The sequence below is a fragment of the Schistocerca gregaria genome, chromosome X (assembly GCF_023897955.1).
Source record: "Schistocerca gregaria isolate iqSchGreg1 chromosome X, iqSchGreg1.2, whole genome shotgun sequence".
Classification (NCBI taxonomy): Eukaryota; Metazoa; Arthropoda; class Insecta; order Orthoptera; family Acrididae; genus Schistocerca; species Schistocerca gregaria.
The window spans coordinates 568,068,688-568,088,064 of NC_064931.1; the positions used below are offsets into that span (position 1 = coordinate 568,068,688).

Genomic DNA, 19,377 nt, shown 5'->3' on the forward strand with positions numbered 1-19,377 from the left:
CTCTTAAACTGTCAGCATTTCTGTTAGCCAACAGACAAGGTTGGTGTGTATGCTTTTGTGCTGCACATGTCCCTTCACTATCACATCAGAAACAGTGGACCTAAGGATGTTTAGGAGTGTGGAAATTTGTCATACAGACGTATGACAAAAGTGACACCCAATCACCTGAGCACATTCAAACTGCGAGAGTTCTGCAGAGCACCCCATTCTGCTCTCTCATGATGTCTGACTACTGAGGTTGCTGATATGGAGTACCTGGCAGCAGGTGGCAGCACAAATCACTTAATATGAAAAACGTACGTTTTTGGGTGTGCCCGGATACTTTTGATCACATAGTGTGTGAAAGGAGTGGGGAGGAGGGGTGGGTGTTAAAAATGAAGTGTAGTCTACAGCACAGATACTGAGACTTTATTCATCCAGTATTAGAGAATGAGAGCGCTTACTGACTTGCAACAAACTTTACATACGGTTTCAAACGTTTACAAAACTTTTTCTCGCCTACATCCCCCAGTAACTGATGAAAGAAAAGTGTTTATTCCTTACATTTTTACTGTTCTACATCTACATCGATACTCTGCAAATCACATTTAAGTGTGTGGCAGAGGGTTCGTCGAGCCACCTTCACAATTCTCTATTATTCCAATCTTGTATAGTGCGCAGAAAGAATGAACACCTATATCATTCCATACGAGCTCTGATTTCCCGTATTTTATCGTGGTGATTGTTTTTTCCTATGTAGGTCAGTGACATCAAAATATTTTTGCATTCAGTGGAGAAAGTTGGTGCTTCGAATTTCTTCAGAAGATTCCGTCACAACAAAAAATACTTTTTTAAATCATGTCCAGCCCAAATCCTGTATCATTTCAGTGACTCTCTCTCCCCTATTTCATCTTTGAACTTATTCTATGTACTCTTGTTAGTCCTATCTGGTAAGGATCCCACACTGTGAGCAGTATTCTAAAAGAGGACGGACAAGCGTAGAAGGCAGTCTCCTTAGTAGATCTGTTACATTTTCTAAGTGTCGTGCCAATAAAACAGTCTTTGGTTAGCCTTCCCCACAACATTTTCTGTGTGTTCCTTCCAATTTAAGTTGTTCATGATTGTAATTACTTGATATTTAGTTGAATTTATGACCCTTAGATTTGAATGAGTTATCGTGTAACCAAAATTGAACGAATTCCTTTTAACACTCAGGTGGATGACCTCACACTTTTCGTTATTTAGGGTCAACTCCTAGTTTTTGCTCCACAGATATCTTTTCTAAATCATTTTGCAGTTTTTGATCTTCTGATGACTTTATTAGTTGATAAACAACAGCGTCATCTGCAAACAGCCTTGGGGAACGCCAGAAATCACTTCTGTTTACTCGATAACTTTCATCAGTTACTACGAACTGTGACCCCTCTGTCAGGAAATCACAAATCCAGTCTCATAACAGATGATATTCCATAAGCATGCAATTTCACTACAAGCTGCTTGTATGGTACAGTGTCAAGTCTTCCGGAAATCAAGAAATACGGAAATGATCCAAAACCCTTGTCAGTAGCACTTCGCACTTCCTGCGAATAAAGTTAGTTGTTTCACAAGAACAATGCTTTCTAAACCCAAGTTGACTGTGTATCAATAGACCATTTTCTTCGTGGTAATTCATAACGTTCGAACAGAATATATGTTACAAAATCCTGCTGCATATCGATGTTAATGATATGAACCTGTAATTAAGTGGATTAGTACTACCACCTTTCTTGAATATTGGTGTTCACCCGTGTAGCTTTCCAGTCTTTGGCTACGGATCTTTCGTCAAGCGAAGCTTGTATATGATCATTAAGTATGGAGCTAATGCATCCGCATACTATGGAAGAAACCTAATTGGTATACAGTGTGGTCCAGAAGACTTGGTTTTATTCAGTGATTTAAGTTGCTTCACTTCTCCGATGATATTCACTTCTACGTTACTCGTTTTGGCAGCTGTTCTTGATTCGAATTCTGGAATATTTACTTTGTCTTCTTTTGTGAAGGCATTTCGGAAGGTTGTGTTTAGTAACTCTGCTTTGGCAGCACTGTCTTCGATAGTATCTCCATTGCTATCGCACAGAGAAGGCATTGATTATTTCTTGCTGCTAATATACTCCACATACGACCAGGATCTCTTTGGATTTTCTGCCAGGTTTCGAGACAGTGTCATTGTGGAAACTGTTATAAGCATCCTGCGTTTAAGTCCACACTAAATTTTGAACTTCTGTAAAAGATCGCCAATCTTGGGGATTTTGCGTCTGTTTAAATTTGGCAGGTTTGGTTCATTGTTGCAGTAAAACTGCCACATCAGGCATTACATTTTAATTTATTACTTCTTTGCTATTAACTGTACACTTTCTGCAGCCAGTATTCACATAAACCACTGAATGTATGTGCAAAATTGTCGTTTGTACAACACACAGTTCTGAAGATGTGTTGTCATAAACACAGAGCTGCATGAAAATGACACTGCAGGGTGAAATTAGCTAGATATACAGATAAACTATGTGTAAAAATATGTTAAATATGTGGCATTGTAAGTGGCCAAAGCAGTGGGTAAAAAGCTTCTCTGAAATTACTGGATTGATTTCAGTCTAACTTGGTACACATTCTACTTACTACATGCAAAAAAATATTATGGGGTTAAGAAATGGCAACCATCTACTGGGATAGCGGTGATAAAATGGAGATTCAGAGAAGAGAAGGAGAAGGAGAAGAAGAAAGAGATTGCCAGGTGGGGGGGGGGGGGGGGGGTTGTCAGTAAATGGGAGAAAGGTGGAAGTGGTGTTGGACAGGTGAGCGGGAGGGGAGGTGGTGGCTCCAATAGAAGGTAAGGTTGGAATAAATCACCAGGTACTCAGCTAGTGATTTAGTATTTCAGTTAAACAGTTATTTTGTCATTGATTACATCTGTGTTAACAAGTTGTTAAATAGTAAGTACACTTCTGTTCGTGCAATGTTTGTTCTGTGTGACACTCCATCTGCCAGATAGGCTAATTTCAGCTGCTGTTTCAAAATTTGCAGATATGTTGCGAAAAGTGGTTTTGTACTATAGACAAGTGTTGGTGCAGTGGAAAAGTAATTTATTGAAGTAAATGTATGTTGTAAATCATATGTTAAATCAAACAGGAGTAATACATACAAATATGAAAAGCTGATAATAATAAACTGATTGAAATTTTGGTTGTCTTACAGATTCTTGGATTTCTGAATTTTTTCCTTTGGGCATCAGATTTGTGGTTCCTATACAAGGAAACTTCTTGGTTCAAAATGAAGCAGAGCAGCCCAAATATGGCAGCTACAGCGTAATTGGAAAATAAAGTCTGCAACACACAAATCAAATCTACATAATACCTTCTTCTATTCAGAGTATAGACTGCTTTTTATGTTCAGTCAAAATGTCAGCCAGTTGCTATTGAACAATAATTTATTTGTTTTACTGTAGTATTATTGAGTCATAGATTTTTTTGTACTTTTGCATCCTTTTATGGCAAGTGGCAGTGTTCTCTCTCCAGTACTTACGTGAAGAAATTTGGACATATCTTAATAAGAATAATACCTCACAATTATTTATAGGTTAATTCTTTTTATTGATGCTCTACTAAATATTTGTGTCCTATCATTCAGAAACAGGACCTTGGAATAAAGTATTTTTGTTTGGGGGGGGGGGGGAGGGGGGGGGGGGGTTCTTGCAATATGGTCCTAATTAAGTTGCCTGGAATATCACTTACTTTTTCTATTTTATGTATGACCATACACATTGTCAATTATTAAATCCATATCTGTAACACTATAGTGGTTGCCCATGTGCTGAAACATGTGGAGCTGTCATATTTCCTGTCGTGGATTTTAATAGGTACTTACAATGTAACACCAAATTTTATTTTTTTTAAATCTGTGTTTTGGATTGTGTGTTCTTCAGTATTTGTGTATACAATGCAGTAACTATAAGCTTCAAATAGTTGTGGAAAATACTGCACTAATACACACACACACACACACACACACACACACACACACACACACACACACACACACACACACACCTCTCTTTCTATTTGTTCAAATAAGATATAGAAGAAGATGATGCATACTTATTTCTCATATTAAATTAGATTGAAGTATATTGCTTGTTTTTATTCACATTTTGTCCCTGTATTTATATTCCAAAAGGCACAAAACTTCGATGTCAACTCTGCAATTAATTGCATGACCTCAGCAGTAATAAAATTAAGGCATTCAATATGACAGAAGTGACCATTTTGTAAAAAAATAAAATAGAAATAAAAATAAATGAAATTCTATCGATTGCATATGTTAATATGGTGCCACTATTGCCTGTGTTCATGGTGTTAACTGCAATCAGGCTTCTACATTAATTTGTGTGATGGCTTTTTATACAAAGAGAGATTGCATACAACAAATATGTTACATAAAAATGGAAAAAGTAGTGCAGATATTTTGCTCTGTCAAAGGCTGAAAGACATTTGTTAACGAAACCACAGCTATTGGTATTACTTTGATGATGTACTTGGGCATACGGTAGTGATAGGTTTTACATTTCATATGTAGCACTGCCAAATCAAAACTAGGAAGATAAGCATGGTATATTAATCAAAAGCAAATCCATACAGATACGCTTATAGGATGTGCTCTTGAAGGGAGAATATAGTGTGTGGCATGGGACTGAAATTTTCAGTTCCAACAATGTATATATTGCACTTTACTGCAGAAAAGGTTCATTGTTTATTTTTGGTAAATCATCTTAATGTATCTTTTAGGAACCTTCTGCCTTGAAATCTCATTTGTCTCCCTGACAGAGTTTTAATTCCAATGGGAGTGAATTAAAATCTTCTTTCTTTAAAATACCTGTGGCCTTGTAAATGTCACACAGATTCCAAATGCCCTGTTGGTGAATTGTACTATTGCTTTATAGCTCTATAACATCTTTAGTGTTTGTAAGATAATACTATGTTGGTCACTTGGAGAATCAAAAATGTTTTGTTTCTAAAGGGAACTGTGATATGTGTTGGTAATTACACAAGAGGGTATCTTTTGTATTAGATTTTTTTAAGTTAAAAAATCTAGTAAGAACAAACTGGACACAGCCTCAAGATGAATTGTATCAAACTTGGATTTTACATTATGTAATACTGTTAAATGCTACAGAGTCTTGTTTGTAAATAATAAATTTTGCCCTTAAAGTACATTACTAGTCAATTTATTGCTGTTAAACTGTGTTTAGTGTACTTACCTACTTTGTTACTTTGAGTGTTTTTATTAGTGATAGCTTTTATATTTTATTATACAAGAAATGTCAGTTCAAAAGTACATCAGAGATCTATTTATTTGTGGTTCTCAAGTGATAGTCATCAACAAAAATGTATTGTTTGAATGAATATTGAACAGTATTTTTCTATGAGAATACACGAGTGTCACTTGCAAACCAAAAATTTTGAGTTCTGTATATCGAGTAAAAATTCTGTTGGGCAGTTAATGTGCTATGCAGCACACATTAACAGGTTGTTACATTGAATGTCCATTTGTCTTCCAAATATTGGAATCTGTGATCAGTGTGGTCTCTCTCTCTCTCTCTCTCTCTCTCTCTCTCTCTCTCTCTCTCTCTCTCTCTCTCTCTGTGTGTGTGTGTGTGTGTGTGTGTGTGTGTGTGTGTGTGTGTGTGTGTGTGTGTGTGTGTGTATTTTATGTAGCATTTGCAGTGTCATTCGTGTCATTAAAACTGTTGAAAGAATCTTAAAGTTTCTGAATATTTTTTATGCCACAGAGCATGTGGATTGCTTTGGTATTGGTGGTGCTTCCCAATTATGTCTTAGAATGGTGCATCATTAAAAAATGAACTCAATTGCTGCTTAACTTAACCTATCTGAATTTTGCTTGGAGGTGGTTTACACTTACTATAAGAAAAACTGAATCACACATAGCATAATTTTCTTTGGTTATTTAACTGAAAGTTGTTTAAACATAGTTTTCATGGTTTTATGATACTGTTCTTAAACTTAGGTACACACACTTGATTTGAAACAGTGGCCATAACTAGTATCCTGTGCATATTAACATTAATTTGGAAATGGATTTCATTATTTCGTTTGATAAGTGTGAATGCCAGTACACGCATTTGTCTCACATATTTGCTCAACAGGTTTTTTCACTATTGTTGAGACTGTAACTCCATTCATTAAATACCAGTTGCTTCTTGTTATAGTTTTTCAGTTACACTGATTGCATAAAATATTCATGTTGTCCAACATTAAGCCATTGTAATGAGGTATTATAAGAGTTCAAGAAATTTTCAGATACACATTTTTTCAAGTGCTCCACATAATTTCAAGCAGCTCTGAAATTTTATTGTTGATATTTTTTTAAGAATTAAGGGTAGTTGCAGGGGATAAAATAAGGAAGCTCTGCCTCTGACTACTGCAGGATGTGGAATGATATAGGAGGAATAAGCTGTGCCTATCCCTCAGGCATGGCAGTGACAAGGTAAATCACACTTTTAATTTGCCAATCATCTTGAGCATCTAAAAGTGTAAATACACACACAGAGATGTAATGAACACTTAAATGAAGTGTTTAGTAGAAACTGAAATCAATTGATACATGGGCATTGTCTGGGATGCACAACAGTTTTCACAAATGGTCAATCCTGTATGCCAGTAAAGTATTGTTTGAGTGCAACAGTTGGATATGATTTGAAGAAAAACACTGCTGACCCTGAATATTCTTATTTCCATTAATTAAGAACTACCAGGATCTCTCTCTATGTCTGTCTGTCTCTGTGTGTGTGTGTGTGTGTGTGTGTGTGTGTGTGTGTGTGTGTGTGTGTGTGTGTGAGATCCTTACTGTTGCTCCTGAAAGTCTTGAATATTCAAGCAGCTCTGCATACTTTAGATACAGTGGCATAAGTAACATGAATGTTTATGGTCTTGTAACTTGTGTACAAATCCCTCATTGGGTCTTCTGTAAAATAACAGAATTAAGATCCAGAGCCCATTTGTGTGCCGCCACCGGTAACCCCTCCCCCCCCTCCCCCTGCTGCATTTCAAACGTTGATTCAGTTATGGATGGTTACTGTTAATGAAAATTGTGATTTTTGGCATCTACTGTTCTCAAGTGTCTATAGAACATCTCTGAAGTTACTTAATGAATCCATGAGGTCAATTTTAGCTGTCCTCCCTTTGAAACGACATTCTAAATTTCCACCTAAAAAGATAACTGTTGAGCTAATAGTGTATCTCTAGCAACATTGACTGGTAATAAAATTTCTCATTATATAAAATAAGTTATTTACAGTTAGTCCCATATCTAAGAATTTTTTCCCAGTGATCTTGGTTCATAAAATTTGTATGTTGGTGAATAGGAATTTAAGAAATCAAGTTTATCAACAGTGGAAGTCCTTAGTCAATGAATAGTTGTTGTATAAAGTAAAAGGCATATGGTACAAGTGATGCTAATCTGATCAGTGTGATAGAACCAAGTGGGATGATGTGGTTAATATAGTGAGATCTCATTCCAGAAGATCAATTGAAATCCCCTGGCCATTCAGATATGGGTGTTCCAGGATTTCCATAAATGACTTAAAACAAATGTGGGGATGGTTCCTTTGGAAAGAATGTATCCAAGCTGATGCTCAGTCTCTAATTATCTCTTTTGGATGATAAACCTTTTGTTTTCCTTCTTGCAACTTTCCAGTGTGTAATTGGCAAATCTGCCCTATTAACTGGATCAGTTTCTTGTACCCATGAAACATCATATATTCTAGCTGTAACAGGAATTAGCTTCAAAAAAATCTTATTGATTGAAGTAGCCAGCCTTGAGCATGACAAGTATGTTAAAGTTCCTTAACAATTAGTGTAAACTCACTTTTAAGTTCGTAGTGTACTGGACCCAACCACAGTTGTTTGCTCCTAGTATTCGGCTGTGTTCACAATTGTGCATAATTTCCCAGATCTGCTTTGCTCATACTTGAGGGTGGTGGTCTTTCTGCCACTTCATGAATTCTTTACAAGTCCTGTTTTATATAACCATCTGTACTGCTGGGAGTAACTGTAACGAGGCCCCTACTAATCAAGGTTTTGTCTGTGGGAGGGAATGTGTGACTGTCCTGTATAAACAACTCATTTTTTTCCCTATCAAGATTGTTTCCTACAAATCATCATATGAGAAATTTTTTTAGTGTTGGTTACACCATTTTCCTTTATTCCATTGATGGCAAGCCTGCTTAATTTATTAGTGTCGATGGCCTTAGTGTACAGAGTGGTTAACTATAACTTTATTGCCCCATCCTGCTTAAGCCAAGAGATTTGACCATACTAGGAACAATGTAACCTGGATGAAATTGGTCTCACAAAATTCTGTGGGAGTTGTTGAATTATATCATGAATGGCCACCACTAGACTCTCAAACTGTTTGACTAATGATGCAAATTCCAATAAAATTAAGACCACCAATATCTTCCTGTCAGAAGAGAAAGTGACAACTTTCTAATTTACTTCGTCTTCATGCACATACAAAAGGCTTTACAGGCAAGCTTAATCTCAACAGTAGCCAACACCAGAGTTGGATGAGTGTACAATAACAGCATACCACTTTACTACCATATAGAATTATACTAAGATAAAGGTGGTGTAAAACTACCATGTATAAAGCAACATTTAATTTGATTGTGTTCAGTCGCGTAAAGAAGAGTGCTCCTAAAGAGGACTCCAGGTGTGGGACTGAACCATTGATGCAAAAAAATTTAAAGAATAGTCCATTCTTTAACAGCTCATTATTTACAATTGTATATAATGACTACCAAAGGGTACAGTCATAAAGATATCCATTTTATTCCCATTTGTATTACTGTGTTCACATTAGCTAAAGTAATTAATAATGCAGCTGGAATTTTGTGCATATTTGTGGTTCACATGCCACATAAATATGTTCCTGCATTGTTGATTACATAAAGGAAAAAAATTACTCTTCCAGTTTTAAGTTTTTTACATACGCAAATCAATATAGTTCAAGAAATTTGTGCAGAAAGAGTTATCTAAATGTGGAACATTCTTTCTGTGAGAGGATGCTCTTCCATTAGATGATAGATTTTAGGTTTTCAGGTAACTACAATATTTTCATGAATGAATGACGGAAATAGTTTTAGCTCTCAAATTTTGTTACTTTTATGAACATACTTTTGTCTGTCGATAATTAATAATGATGACTTTGTAACTGAAAGAAGCTGGAAAGAAATTGGAAAGAAATTGTGTGCAATTAGAGGGGGGGGGGGGGGGGGGAGGGGGAGGAAATGATCGAGAATCCTTATTATAAATCCACACTGTTCTGTGAAACAGGAGTAAAATTTTAACAGAGCAGTATGGGTCTCTAACGCACACAATGTTTAAGTAATAGCATATAGAGACTGTTTCAAGAGCATGAGAGTAATGCTGTGACAAAGAGGATTTTCTTTTTGTTAAAGCCATGCTAGAAATGTTGCAGTGTAAGTAAACTATGTGGTGTGCACTCTAGCCACATTGTTTTCATCATATGAAAACCTTGTAAAAGATCTGTTTTAATAATGAAGTGAAGTTTTCAGTACGGTAAACACCGTGCATATGTATTTATATTTCTGTAATTTTGTAAACAGCTAACTGTGATCGAGTAATTGAGCTTAATGTAAGAAATGGGTTTCACATTCACAGCTGTATGGAATTAAGTGTGTTTTTGTGCCTTTATTATTATTATTATTATTATTATTGTTGTTGTTGTTATTATTTTCATTTTTTGCTGTATTGAATGATGATCTACATTCCATCTTCTTTATTGTGTTGTTGTTTTGCCAAACGTTTATAATAAGCCATGTAAACACACACACACACACACACACACACACACACACACTTCATTGTGTGTTAGCACTACTTTTATTCTGTATATTGACCTTTTTTATGTTAGTGAATCAAGATATGTAATTCATTTCTTTCATATAATTTCTCCTACCATTTATCCTGTAGATGATTTTAACAGGGTTTCATTTGTATCTGTCTTAAGAGTTTGTTGCTCATTATGTAAGTTTATTTAAATATTAGCCCAAGCCATGTTACAAAACAGTAACATTCTCCCTTCACCACAGGTTTTTTGTTGTACTTCCATGAAAACTGAGTAGCCTTAAAGTTCAGGTATATGAACAAGGATTTTCAGTACTTTTTTGTGGGCAGAATTAGCTACAGTAGAAGTTCATATCATATGCCGTATAAACATGTATATGGTTAATTCTCTGCAGTGTAAATCTAAATTATTAGAGAGAAAATGATAAATTAATTTTCATTATGATCATAGATTGGAATATGGCAAAATTTGTACTTAGCTTTTACATGTAGATAGTGGGAGTATTGTTGCCATTAAATGTGGAAACATTCCTTGTCAGACAATTGTACTTACATCAGATCAGCCTTCACCAAGAAAAATGGTATGATTAACAGACAGCAAGTGTTACTTTCAGCTCTCAGTACAATACACAATATAATTAGTGTAACTATTTTATGTTTTAATACAAAATTTAATTCTTATGGGAAACATAATACATGGTTCATTAAAAAGTCTCAAAACTACTCATATTGAACATAGTGACTTTGAATTAGGCAGTTAGAAATAACATCCATGAAATGTAACATAACAGCTAAAGATACATTTGTAATGTGTATTGAGCGATAAATAATTTTGTGATTGATGTATGTGTGTAAAACGCACATACTGGTGCCACCATCTCTCAAATTCACATCTTGGCATAGTATAACTGGTAAATTGAGTGAAGTAGTAATGATTAATATGACACCTGAGCATTTAGGAGAGGGGTGGTGATGTAAAAGGGCCCAATCCCAGTCTGGCCCTAAAGATTTAGGTTTTCCATTATTTACCTATATCATTGTTACTTTTGAGATGGTTCTTTTGAAAAGACATTTTCCTTCTGTGTCCATATCATAAGCAACTGTAAAGTGCTTGTCATCAATAGGTTGTATGCACTGTCTGCCAAAGAGCAGTAATTTTTGATGGCACACATGCCACACTTCATCTTACCCATTTGTCAATCACAAAGTTATTTTAACGAAATAGTACAGAACTAGAGCAACTGATTCTGTACCTCTGTGTATAGCATGAGGATTTCTGTTGATTAACTTTCTAACATTTAATCTCGAGTATAATAATGGCTTGCCTGTAGTAATGTGGTTGGTGTTTTCATTTACCTCACATATGAAGTTACTGTTTTGCTGTAAACATTTGTAGAAGTGATTATTTTGATATTTAATATTTGTTACTGTTTTTATACAGTTTCTGATAATTGATGTTATTTTATTTTCATAGGCAGCATTGGTCATTTTGGAATTGTATGTAATAAAATCTATCTGTCTTTATAAAGTTGTTTATTTTCCTATGAACCCATATTATTCAACATTTATGTAATTACTGTTTGTAAAGTAACCACTTACATGAAAAGATCCTTTAAATATTGTTTAGATAATTCTCCTACAGCATGTTCAGACAGGTCTTTTGCATCTCCATTTCCTGTGGTCCATTGGTTCTTAATGTTACTGTATGTGCTGTATTCCAGCACATGATGAAGGATCTGAAATTTCTACCTCCCTCGCCTCTTGTTCCTTTCCTCGTACCCCTTTAACCTGTAGTCCTTTGTAAATATATATCAAATGCAACTTCTTTTCCTTTTTTTAATTACATTTAGTAATTCTGTGCTCTCGCACTCTGCTCAGTGCCGCCTTACATTTCACTTTATCCGTCTAACTTATTCTTTTCATCCTCCATCATTCCCATGTATCAAACCTTGCTGTATTTTTGTTTGTCATTGTCCACCTTTTTGGCACCACACAGGAGGACACTCCCTATGAAACATTTTACTCAAATCTTTGTCCATGTTGCTGGAGGAAATTCTCCTCTTGCTAGAAGCCTCTTACATAATAGATACCGTGGTTTTAATATCTGTGCTGGTCTGTCACTTTCTATCCTGTTTTCTAGGTATTTAATGCTTTGGGCATGTTCCATTACTTCTCTATTCAGTGTTACATTTACCCATTTCTTTCCTGCCAGTGTCATTACTTTCATTTTCTTTGTAGCGATTTGCATGCCATAACTTTATCCTTTAGCTTCAGTGGTGTCCATTTTATACCGTAATTCTTTTTTGTCTGTTGTTAGAAGGAACACACCAATTTTCCATACATCCATTTTCTGATGGGGTATTTTAGCAGCCCTTGACTGTTTATGTACAGTAATGATACCTTCAGCTTTGTGTGTTAGTTTTTATTTGCAGCCTGCTTTGGTGATACAATCTACCACGTTTAAGCTCCTCTACAACTCATGGTGGTAAAGTTTTCAACAGGAAAACACCATCATACTTCCAATAAAAGGCCCAGAACCATTGGCTTCTGGGGAACTTTGATCTGTGATATATACAACACACGTAAGTTTTGCAGATACTGATGGTTCTGGACCTTTCATAAGAAGTATGTTGGTATTTCTTCATTGATAATCACCACGAGTTGTAAAGAAGCCAGAAGGTCATGGCCAAAACTGGTTGCAAATAAAAACTAATGCATACAGCTCAAGGTATCATCATTATTGCACATAACACTGTTACCTGTCCACTTTTTACTACCTGGTCATCTAGTGGGCAGCTGTCAGTCTTGTTTTCTAAGCACAGATTGAAAAGTATAAAGATGGACAGCAGCCTAGTCTTACTCCTTTTGCTGTTTCGGTCCAGTTAGTCCTTTCTCCTCTAATTTTGCGACACACTCGCATTTAAATAGTTAGTCCGTAAGTCTAGTTTTCCTGTTCACTCTTTTTTCCCCCCTCATACTTGTCAGTTTATCCCGAGTTAGATTATCGAATGTCTCTTCCAGGTCTATCAAACATATGCTGGGTGTCCTTCCTATGAGCCATCAGAAATGTTCTCTGGTGGTTCAGCAGATACCTGCATGTTTAGTTTTCGCAGTGTGTAGTTTGTAACATTTATCATGACTTGCTCACTGAAGGAGAGCACCCTAGTCCTCCTGATGGGCTAAAAACAAAATACTAACTAACAACCATGTCCCAACTGGAGAAGTGATGAATGACAATCCCTACATACCACCACCTGAACTGGTCAGTAAGTGATAGCATTACAGGGGTGCATGGCGAGGTCTGTCTATGACTTAGCAGTGTAGTTAGCCTCCATACCTTCTCAACCTGTAACCTACCTGACTTTTGTGCATTGTTTGCCACACTGAGTTATGTATCTCTACCAAACAATAGCCTAATGTAGGAAAGTGTGGGTTTTCCACTACTAAACAAAGTTCTGGTAAAAATCTCACATACGAGGGGGGGAGACCCAAAAGAAACCGGATTGTTGTCATTAAAAATTTATTGATGAACCTTTTTACAAAATTACTTCAGTCACCTTCAAAATATTCTCCATTACATGTGATGCACTCGTCAAGCTGGAAGCATGTTTGAAACTCTTCAACTTTGGTATTGTCCAGTGCCCTTTGCGAAGCTGTTTTTCCACCTCCACATCGTCATAACGCTCCCCTTTTAGCATTTTTTCATTTGTGGAAATAGGAAAAAGTGGCTAGGTCCGGCGAAAACAGACCGTGGGGAACGACAGACCACCTCTGAGATGTCAAAGAGTGGGTCACTCGTAAGGCCGTGTGTGCGAGAGTGTTGTCGTGATGCAGAAACCAGTCACCTGATCGCCAAAGTTCCGGGTGTTTTCTCCTCACATCCTCTCGCAGACGTCTTAAAACATCAAAGTTAAAGTGCTGGTTAACAGTCTAGCCAAGGAGTACGAATTCCCTATGCACAATTCCACAAACATGTAAAAAGACAATGATCATCATCTTCACATTTGACCTCACTTGCCTTGCTTTTTTTGGTCTGGAAGAGTTGGGAGTCCTCCACAGGCTTGACGCTTGCTTGGTTTCTGGGTCATACCCATAACCCAACTGTCATCCCCTGTAATGACTTTGTTCAAGAAGCTCAGATCATGTGCAATCTCTCTTTCCAAGTCCTGACACACATTCATGCGGATGGTTTTTTTGCTCCTGTGTGAGAAGGTGTGGAACAAATTTAGCAGCAACACGTCTCGTGTGCAAATCCTCACTCAAAATCAGCTGGCTTGAGCTCCAATTGATTCCTGTCTCGGCTGAAATTTGGTCGATAGTTTGGTGACAATCCTCGTTGATCTTTTGGCGGACCTTTTCAATGTTCTCATTTCGCGATGTTGAAGGGCGTCCAGAACGAGCTTGGTCTTTAACACCCATCTCACCACATTTAAAGTGCCCAAACCACTCGAAAACCTGTGTGCGGCTCATAGCGTCGTCCTGGAAAGCTTCCTGAAGCATTTGCTGTGCCTCCGTTGCAGTTTTTTTAAGCAGGAAACAAAATTTCACACACACTTGTAACGTGCCGGGCTGTTTCCTCGTATTAATGCCTCTTACCAGTTCAAGTCGCAACCGGATGTACCGGTATTGAAACATTTCCTCACCCAGTAGATAGTGCGCAGTGTTTTCGACCTACCTTGCTTTGTTCATTCAATATTGTCTTCCCGGTAGCTGCTTCAATCTCATCTAAATCACACTGAAATTAAGAAGCCAGGATCCTCGGTTAGGTTTTCCAAAATCAAAAGTCAAGATCGTATTCATTGTTGAACATTTATGTCAACCACAGTAAGATTTATTAGTTATTACTCGCACACACAATATTCATGTGACCAGGCCTTTTACACTTAATTGTCACATCAAGTAGGTCAATAAATTCCAGTAATTAACAATGTTCACAATTACACTTTTTTGGTACGACCGGAAAAATTAACTTACTTGCGCACATTTGCTCAAAGAGAATCTGATGGAGAACTACCTAAGAACTGCACCAGCTTGGACCTTATATAGATGAGCACTTGAATATTTGACTATTTCTGTTAATATATTATAGTTTATAATTTCCCAGGGTTAAAATGATCCTTTCTAACTGGTTTTGAAGTTAACTGTTGGGTTTTATTATTTAAATAACATGAGTGAGCTGTATCAATTTAAATATGCGGAACTAACTTGTGCATCTGCCGTGGCAATTCCCAACTTATAACCATGGCATCCCTTTTGAGTAATAATTTTTACATATTCAAATTTACTTAATTATTAATTAATGCACTTACAAAGTTGAGACTGGAGTTGTTATACATAGAAAAATAAATGTAGCGAAAGTATCGAAACAGATCTCCGAATTATTTGGTAGTTTGGTCACGATTGGCACTGAAATTCATACAGGCTACAGATTTCAAGTCTTAATATCTATTTAACTAATAGACTTTAGGTTAATTTAAACACTTTGCTGGAATTTCCTTTGTATGCAGTCTTAAAACTGAATTCGATCTATTAGTTCACTCGAATTTTACGAAATATGTATTGCACAATATACATCATTGTCCATAACTGTTAATAGTATGCATTTCCAACAAAACTGATTAGCTCATTGCTTTCAGAAGAGACATTAGAATGTACTGAAATAATAGACTTTACTAGGGGAATTTTATTTAAACTATTTCTGAATTCTGTACTATGAGGCTGAAGGCCACAGAATCTGTAGTTGGAATCTGAGTAGTGAAAAAAAAAAAAGTTCATTGCTTAACTAAGTTACTGAAGGAGTGTAAAACCAAAACAGGATAGCAGTGGGCAACTCTGCTTCGTTACACACTCTTTGTTCTTTTAAAGTTGCCATAACGACTTCGCAGAGGTAACCCGCCAACAGTCAGAGAAACACAATATCACACTTGCACGTTCATTTCTACACTGACGCCGTCTGCACAGCTGTTTCATGAAGGTCTATACTAACACCATCTAGCGTGAGAACCCTGCACTACGTTTACGAGTGGCATCGCCCTCGGATCCGGTTTCCTTTGGGGTCAGCCCTCGTATTCTAGAGGTGCACTGGTCTCTATAAGAACTTCTTACAAACTTCTAAAAACACCATTTCCATCCACACTGTGTGTCTCAGAATCCACTGTGATGACAGCCATATGATTACGCTCCTCTGTGTGGTGCTTACGCCATTGGTGCAACCTTCACACCATTTCATTTGCAATAAATCTTGTCATAATAAGGCTAACTCCAATTGTGATCTCAAGAGTATAATGCTCTTTTTACCACACAGGTCTTCCCTACTTAATACGAGGATCTTCCCCAAAGGAATGATACAGAACTTCCCATCACGCACCATTGATGTCCCACAATTCACATGGTGGTGAAATTTTGATTTTATGTTTTCAAATTTTACATTTTTCGCGATTCTGTGCCACAAATTTGTAGCACCCTGTGGAAAACCCGTAAGCTTAATGCTAAAAATTCCCGAATTTTATGTTTCTTCCTAGTAAGGTTTACATAAATTCTACATTCTTTCTCTGTGTCTCACTTGACTTCGTCTCGTTTCCTTCCTATTGATATTTGATATGACTAAAAGAGTTAAGTGGCAAAAAAGACAGACGGTACATACTGTGGGTAGTGACAGAGTTAAGGGAATATCTTAGGCTGTTGCAGAGAGGGGAGACATGAGAGAGGTTATACATAATCTAAATCGGCATTGCCAACACAGCTTGGAACGTTCAGCTTCACTGTGCAATTATGATAAAACTACTGCTGGGTTGCAGCAGTAATAGAAAAGATGTTGAAATTAAGTGTTGTGGAGCAAGCCAACATGATGAAGGGGCCCATCTGCCTCCTTTTCTTGTGCCTCTTAAAACTGTCTCATCTTTTTGCATGTATTCCTGACGTGCTGTATTTAGCAACAGTATCGATCATCAACCAAAAGCCCTTTCATAGCTGAAGTAAGGATAATTTTCCTTTGTGGTGGTGCTCTTGGGTGATTTTAATGAATTTTATGTTAAAGTTTCATACAAAAACATAGACCAATTTTCAAACTGTTCTTTGTATACTTGGCTTCATTTTATGGACTAAAATAACTAATAACAATATGTTCTCTATTGAAACAAATAGTAAAATGGTCATTCAATAATTACCAAGCAAAATAACAATAACAGTATTAAATTATGCAGTGGAGTATAGAAAACCACCCATGTCCATGTATTGTGGTGGTTACGAGCTGCCATGCACTGCTAAATGGATTTGCTGAGATTTTCATAGTGATTCCCAACAGTTGGGAGCACTTGCATGTGATGAAAAGGTTGAACATTTGTGAAGATGTATTGCATGTTGACATTGGGAAAAAGGACCTCTGTTGCAGCGTAAGATATAGTAAAAGCTAATGTGCACAGTTGTAGTCAGAGGGTCTGAAAGGGTTAAATTCAAACACCAAGTCTTGAAGAATTCATCACCATAAATTGTGTAATCATTGTATTGTACATTCAGTTTCCTTCACTTGTACAGATTTTATACAAGTATTGGAGAGAATGAAGATTTTTAATCAGTTCCAATTACATATGTTTTTGATTGTAATTTGAGGTGTGAGGCAGTGGTTAGAAGTATGCTGGTAATTCTCTCTCTCTCTCTCTCTCTCTCTCTCTCTCTCTCTCTCTTTTACGAGAGTCTGGCAACTATTTTTGTGGTCAGCCAGAAAGTGGAAACAATGGTCACTATGTTCTCCATCAGTCTGCACATTCACATTGTTCTCCAACACACTGAAAGAAATGTTTCTATTGTCTGTTTGCTTAGCAGGCTCAGGGCTATGATTATAAATGAAGATTCAGAATTATAATTGATACATCTATATATTTAGTAAAGTTTCTCATTCACAACATGATGTATTTATTATGTTCATACTGACAGTAAATCTCTGTCCTAAACAGCACTAAACAGCACTATAAGCAGTTCAGAGGCGACCTCTACAATAAAAATTGTCCTTTGCCCCGACTACTAATACCCAAAATAAATGCTTGCCACAAAAGTGAAAAATAATCGTGACCACTTGCCAAGCAGATTTGTAAATATCACGGATGGCACACTAACAGTTACTTTTGCAAAATCTAAGTGAGACAGAACAGTGTACAGTCCTCGTGAGTTCACTATTTGTTATTACTGAAAATCCGCATTTTGTCACAGTCTGTCTCCGACGTCGTTCGAGGCAGCGTGCACTCTGGGGTTTAACAGATGCGGATCTTACAGTGCCTGGGTGTGAAGTGAAGCCTCGTCTTGCCTCGCAGGCTATGCATATGACTTGGAAACATCCAAAAGCACAATGAATACCTGGCATGAAGGTATAGCAGGACGAGGACCCAATGAAATAGGTTCCTGTATTCTGAAGATTTAACTAAGCATCATGTGAAGGACAAGGTTATGCTGTTATGACTCATGTGGTGGTCAAAATAGAAGTGTTAAACTAGTAAGCTTATTGATGCATTTCATACAAGATCCTAACAACCATATCAAGGAGATTGTTCAAATATTTAAAATTCCAGGACATGGTTATTTGCCCAATGATACTGACTTTGGCCATATTGAGAACAAAATTAGGAAGCAACAACATATTTACCACCCCAGTGAGCTTCAAAATATAATAAAAACTTGCAGAATTGAAAAACAAGCTTTTGAAGTATTAGAGATGGAACCAAGACTTTCATTCTTCAGAAAACGTGACATCGGCATTAACCATAAGAAAAAAGACTGAAGGTCACCCAGTGTCGTGGATAAATATGATATATATTCTTGTTTGCAAAGAGAATCCAAATATTATGCAATTCAAATATACTCACAATGAGGAAATGGAGTTTCACCAGGTCAGCTTTACAAAAAGGATCAGAGGCCTAGTAACTCAGCTTCATAACATAGATCTAAAATTGAAATATCCTGCAGGAAAACCAGTGATTGCTCCAAAGCTAAAAAACCTTAAATCTATACTTTGTCTACTTTCTCTAATATGTCATCAATTTTATAATAGTTTACCTAGCACCAGCCAAGAAGCAGGAGACTCTAGTGAAGGTGACTGTAAAGTGTAAGACCATGTTTAAGGAATACTTGAAAATAATACTCAATGCATGTACATAAATTGCTATTGGTTTGAAACATTTAAAAATTGACATATTTTGAAGACATTGTGATTACTGAAACTTGTAAAAGGCTAGTATGAAAACAGTTCTGTAAGGAAACAACTTTAAAAATATGTGCCAAATTCTGTTTACAAACTACAGTAACAAAAATACTTGTAATTAATTATTTGTGCTTCATGTTTGTGAAAGCAATAAGTATTGAGAAATATGTATAATGACTAATTTATTCCAGTTTGAATCACAAAGTAAATTATCTGATTTTCAGTAGTGTTGGGAACTTAGAACTCAATTATCTCAAATCGTGAATTTTGTAGTTGGTTCACTCTGGC

The 19,377-nt window shown here is 36.5% G+C and overlaps 1 protein-coding gene across 9 annotated transcripts in view; it reads left to right on the top strand.

The window, feature by feature from the left end:
- The window catches only part of LOC126299344 (synaptoporin-like), a 91,071-nt gene extending 79,985 nt beyond the window's left edge, over positions 1 to 11,086 (top strand). For all 9 annotated transcript variants that reach the window (XM_049991192.1, XM_049991193.1, XM_049991194.1 and 6 more), the window contains one exon: positions 3,211 to 11,086. In XM_049991192.1, coding sequence (XP_049847149.1) covers positions 3,211 to 3,324 — 114 coding nt within the window. In that variant the 3' untranslated portion in view covers positions 3,325 to 11,086. The remainder of the gene's footprint in view (positions 1 to 3,210) is intronic.
- Positions 11,087 to 19,377: the final 8,291 nt, after the last annotated feature.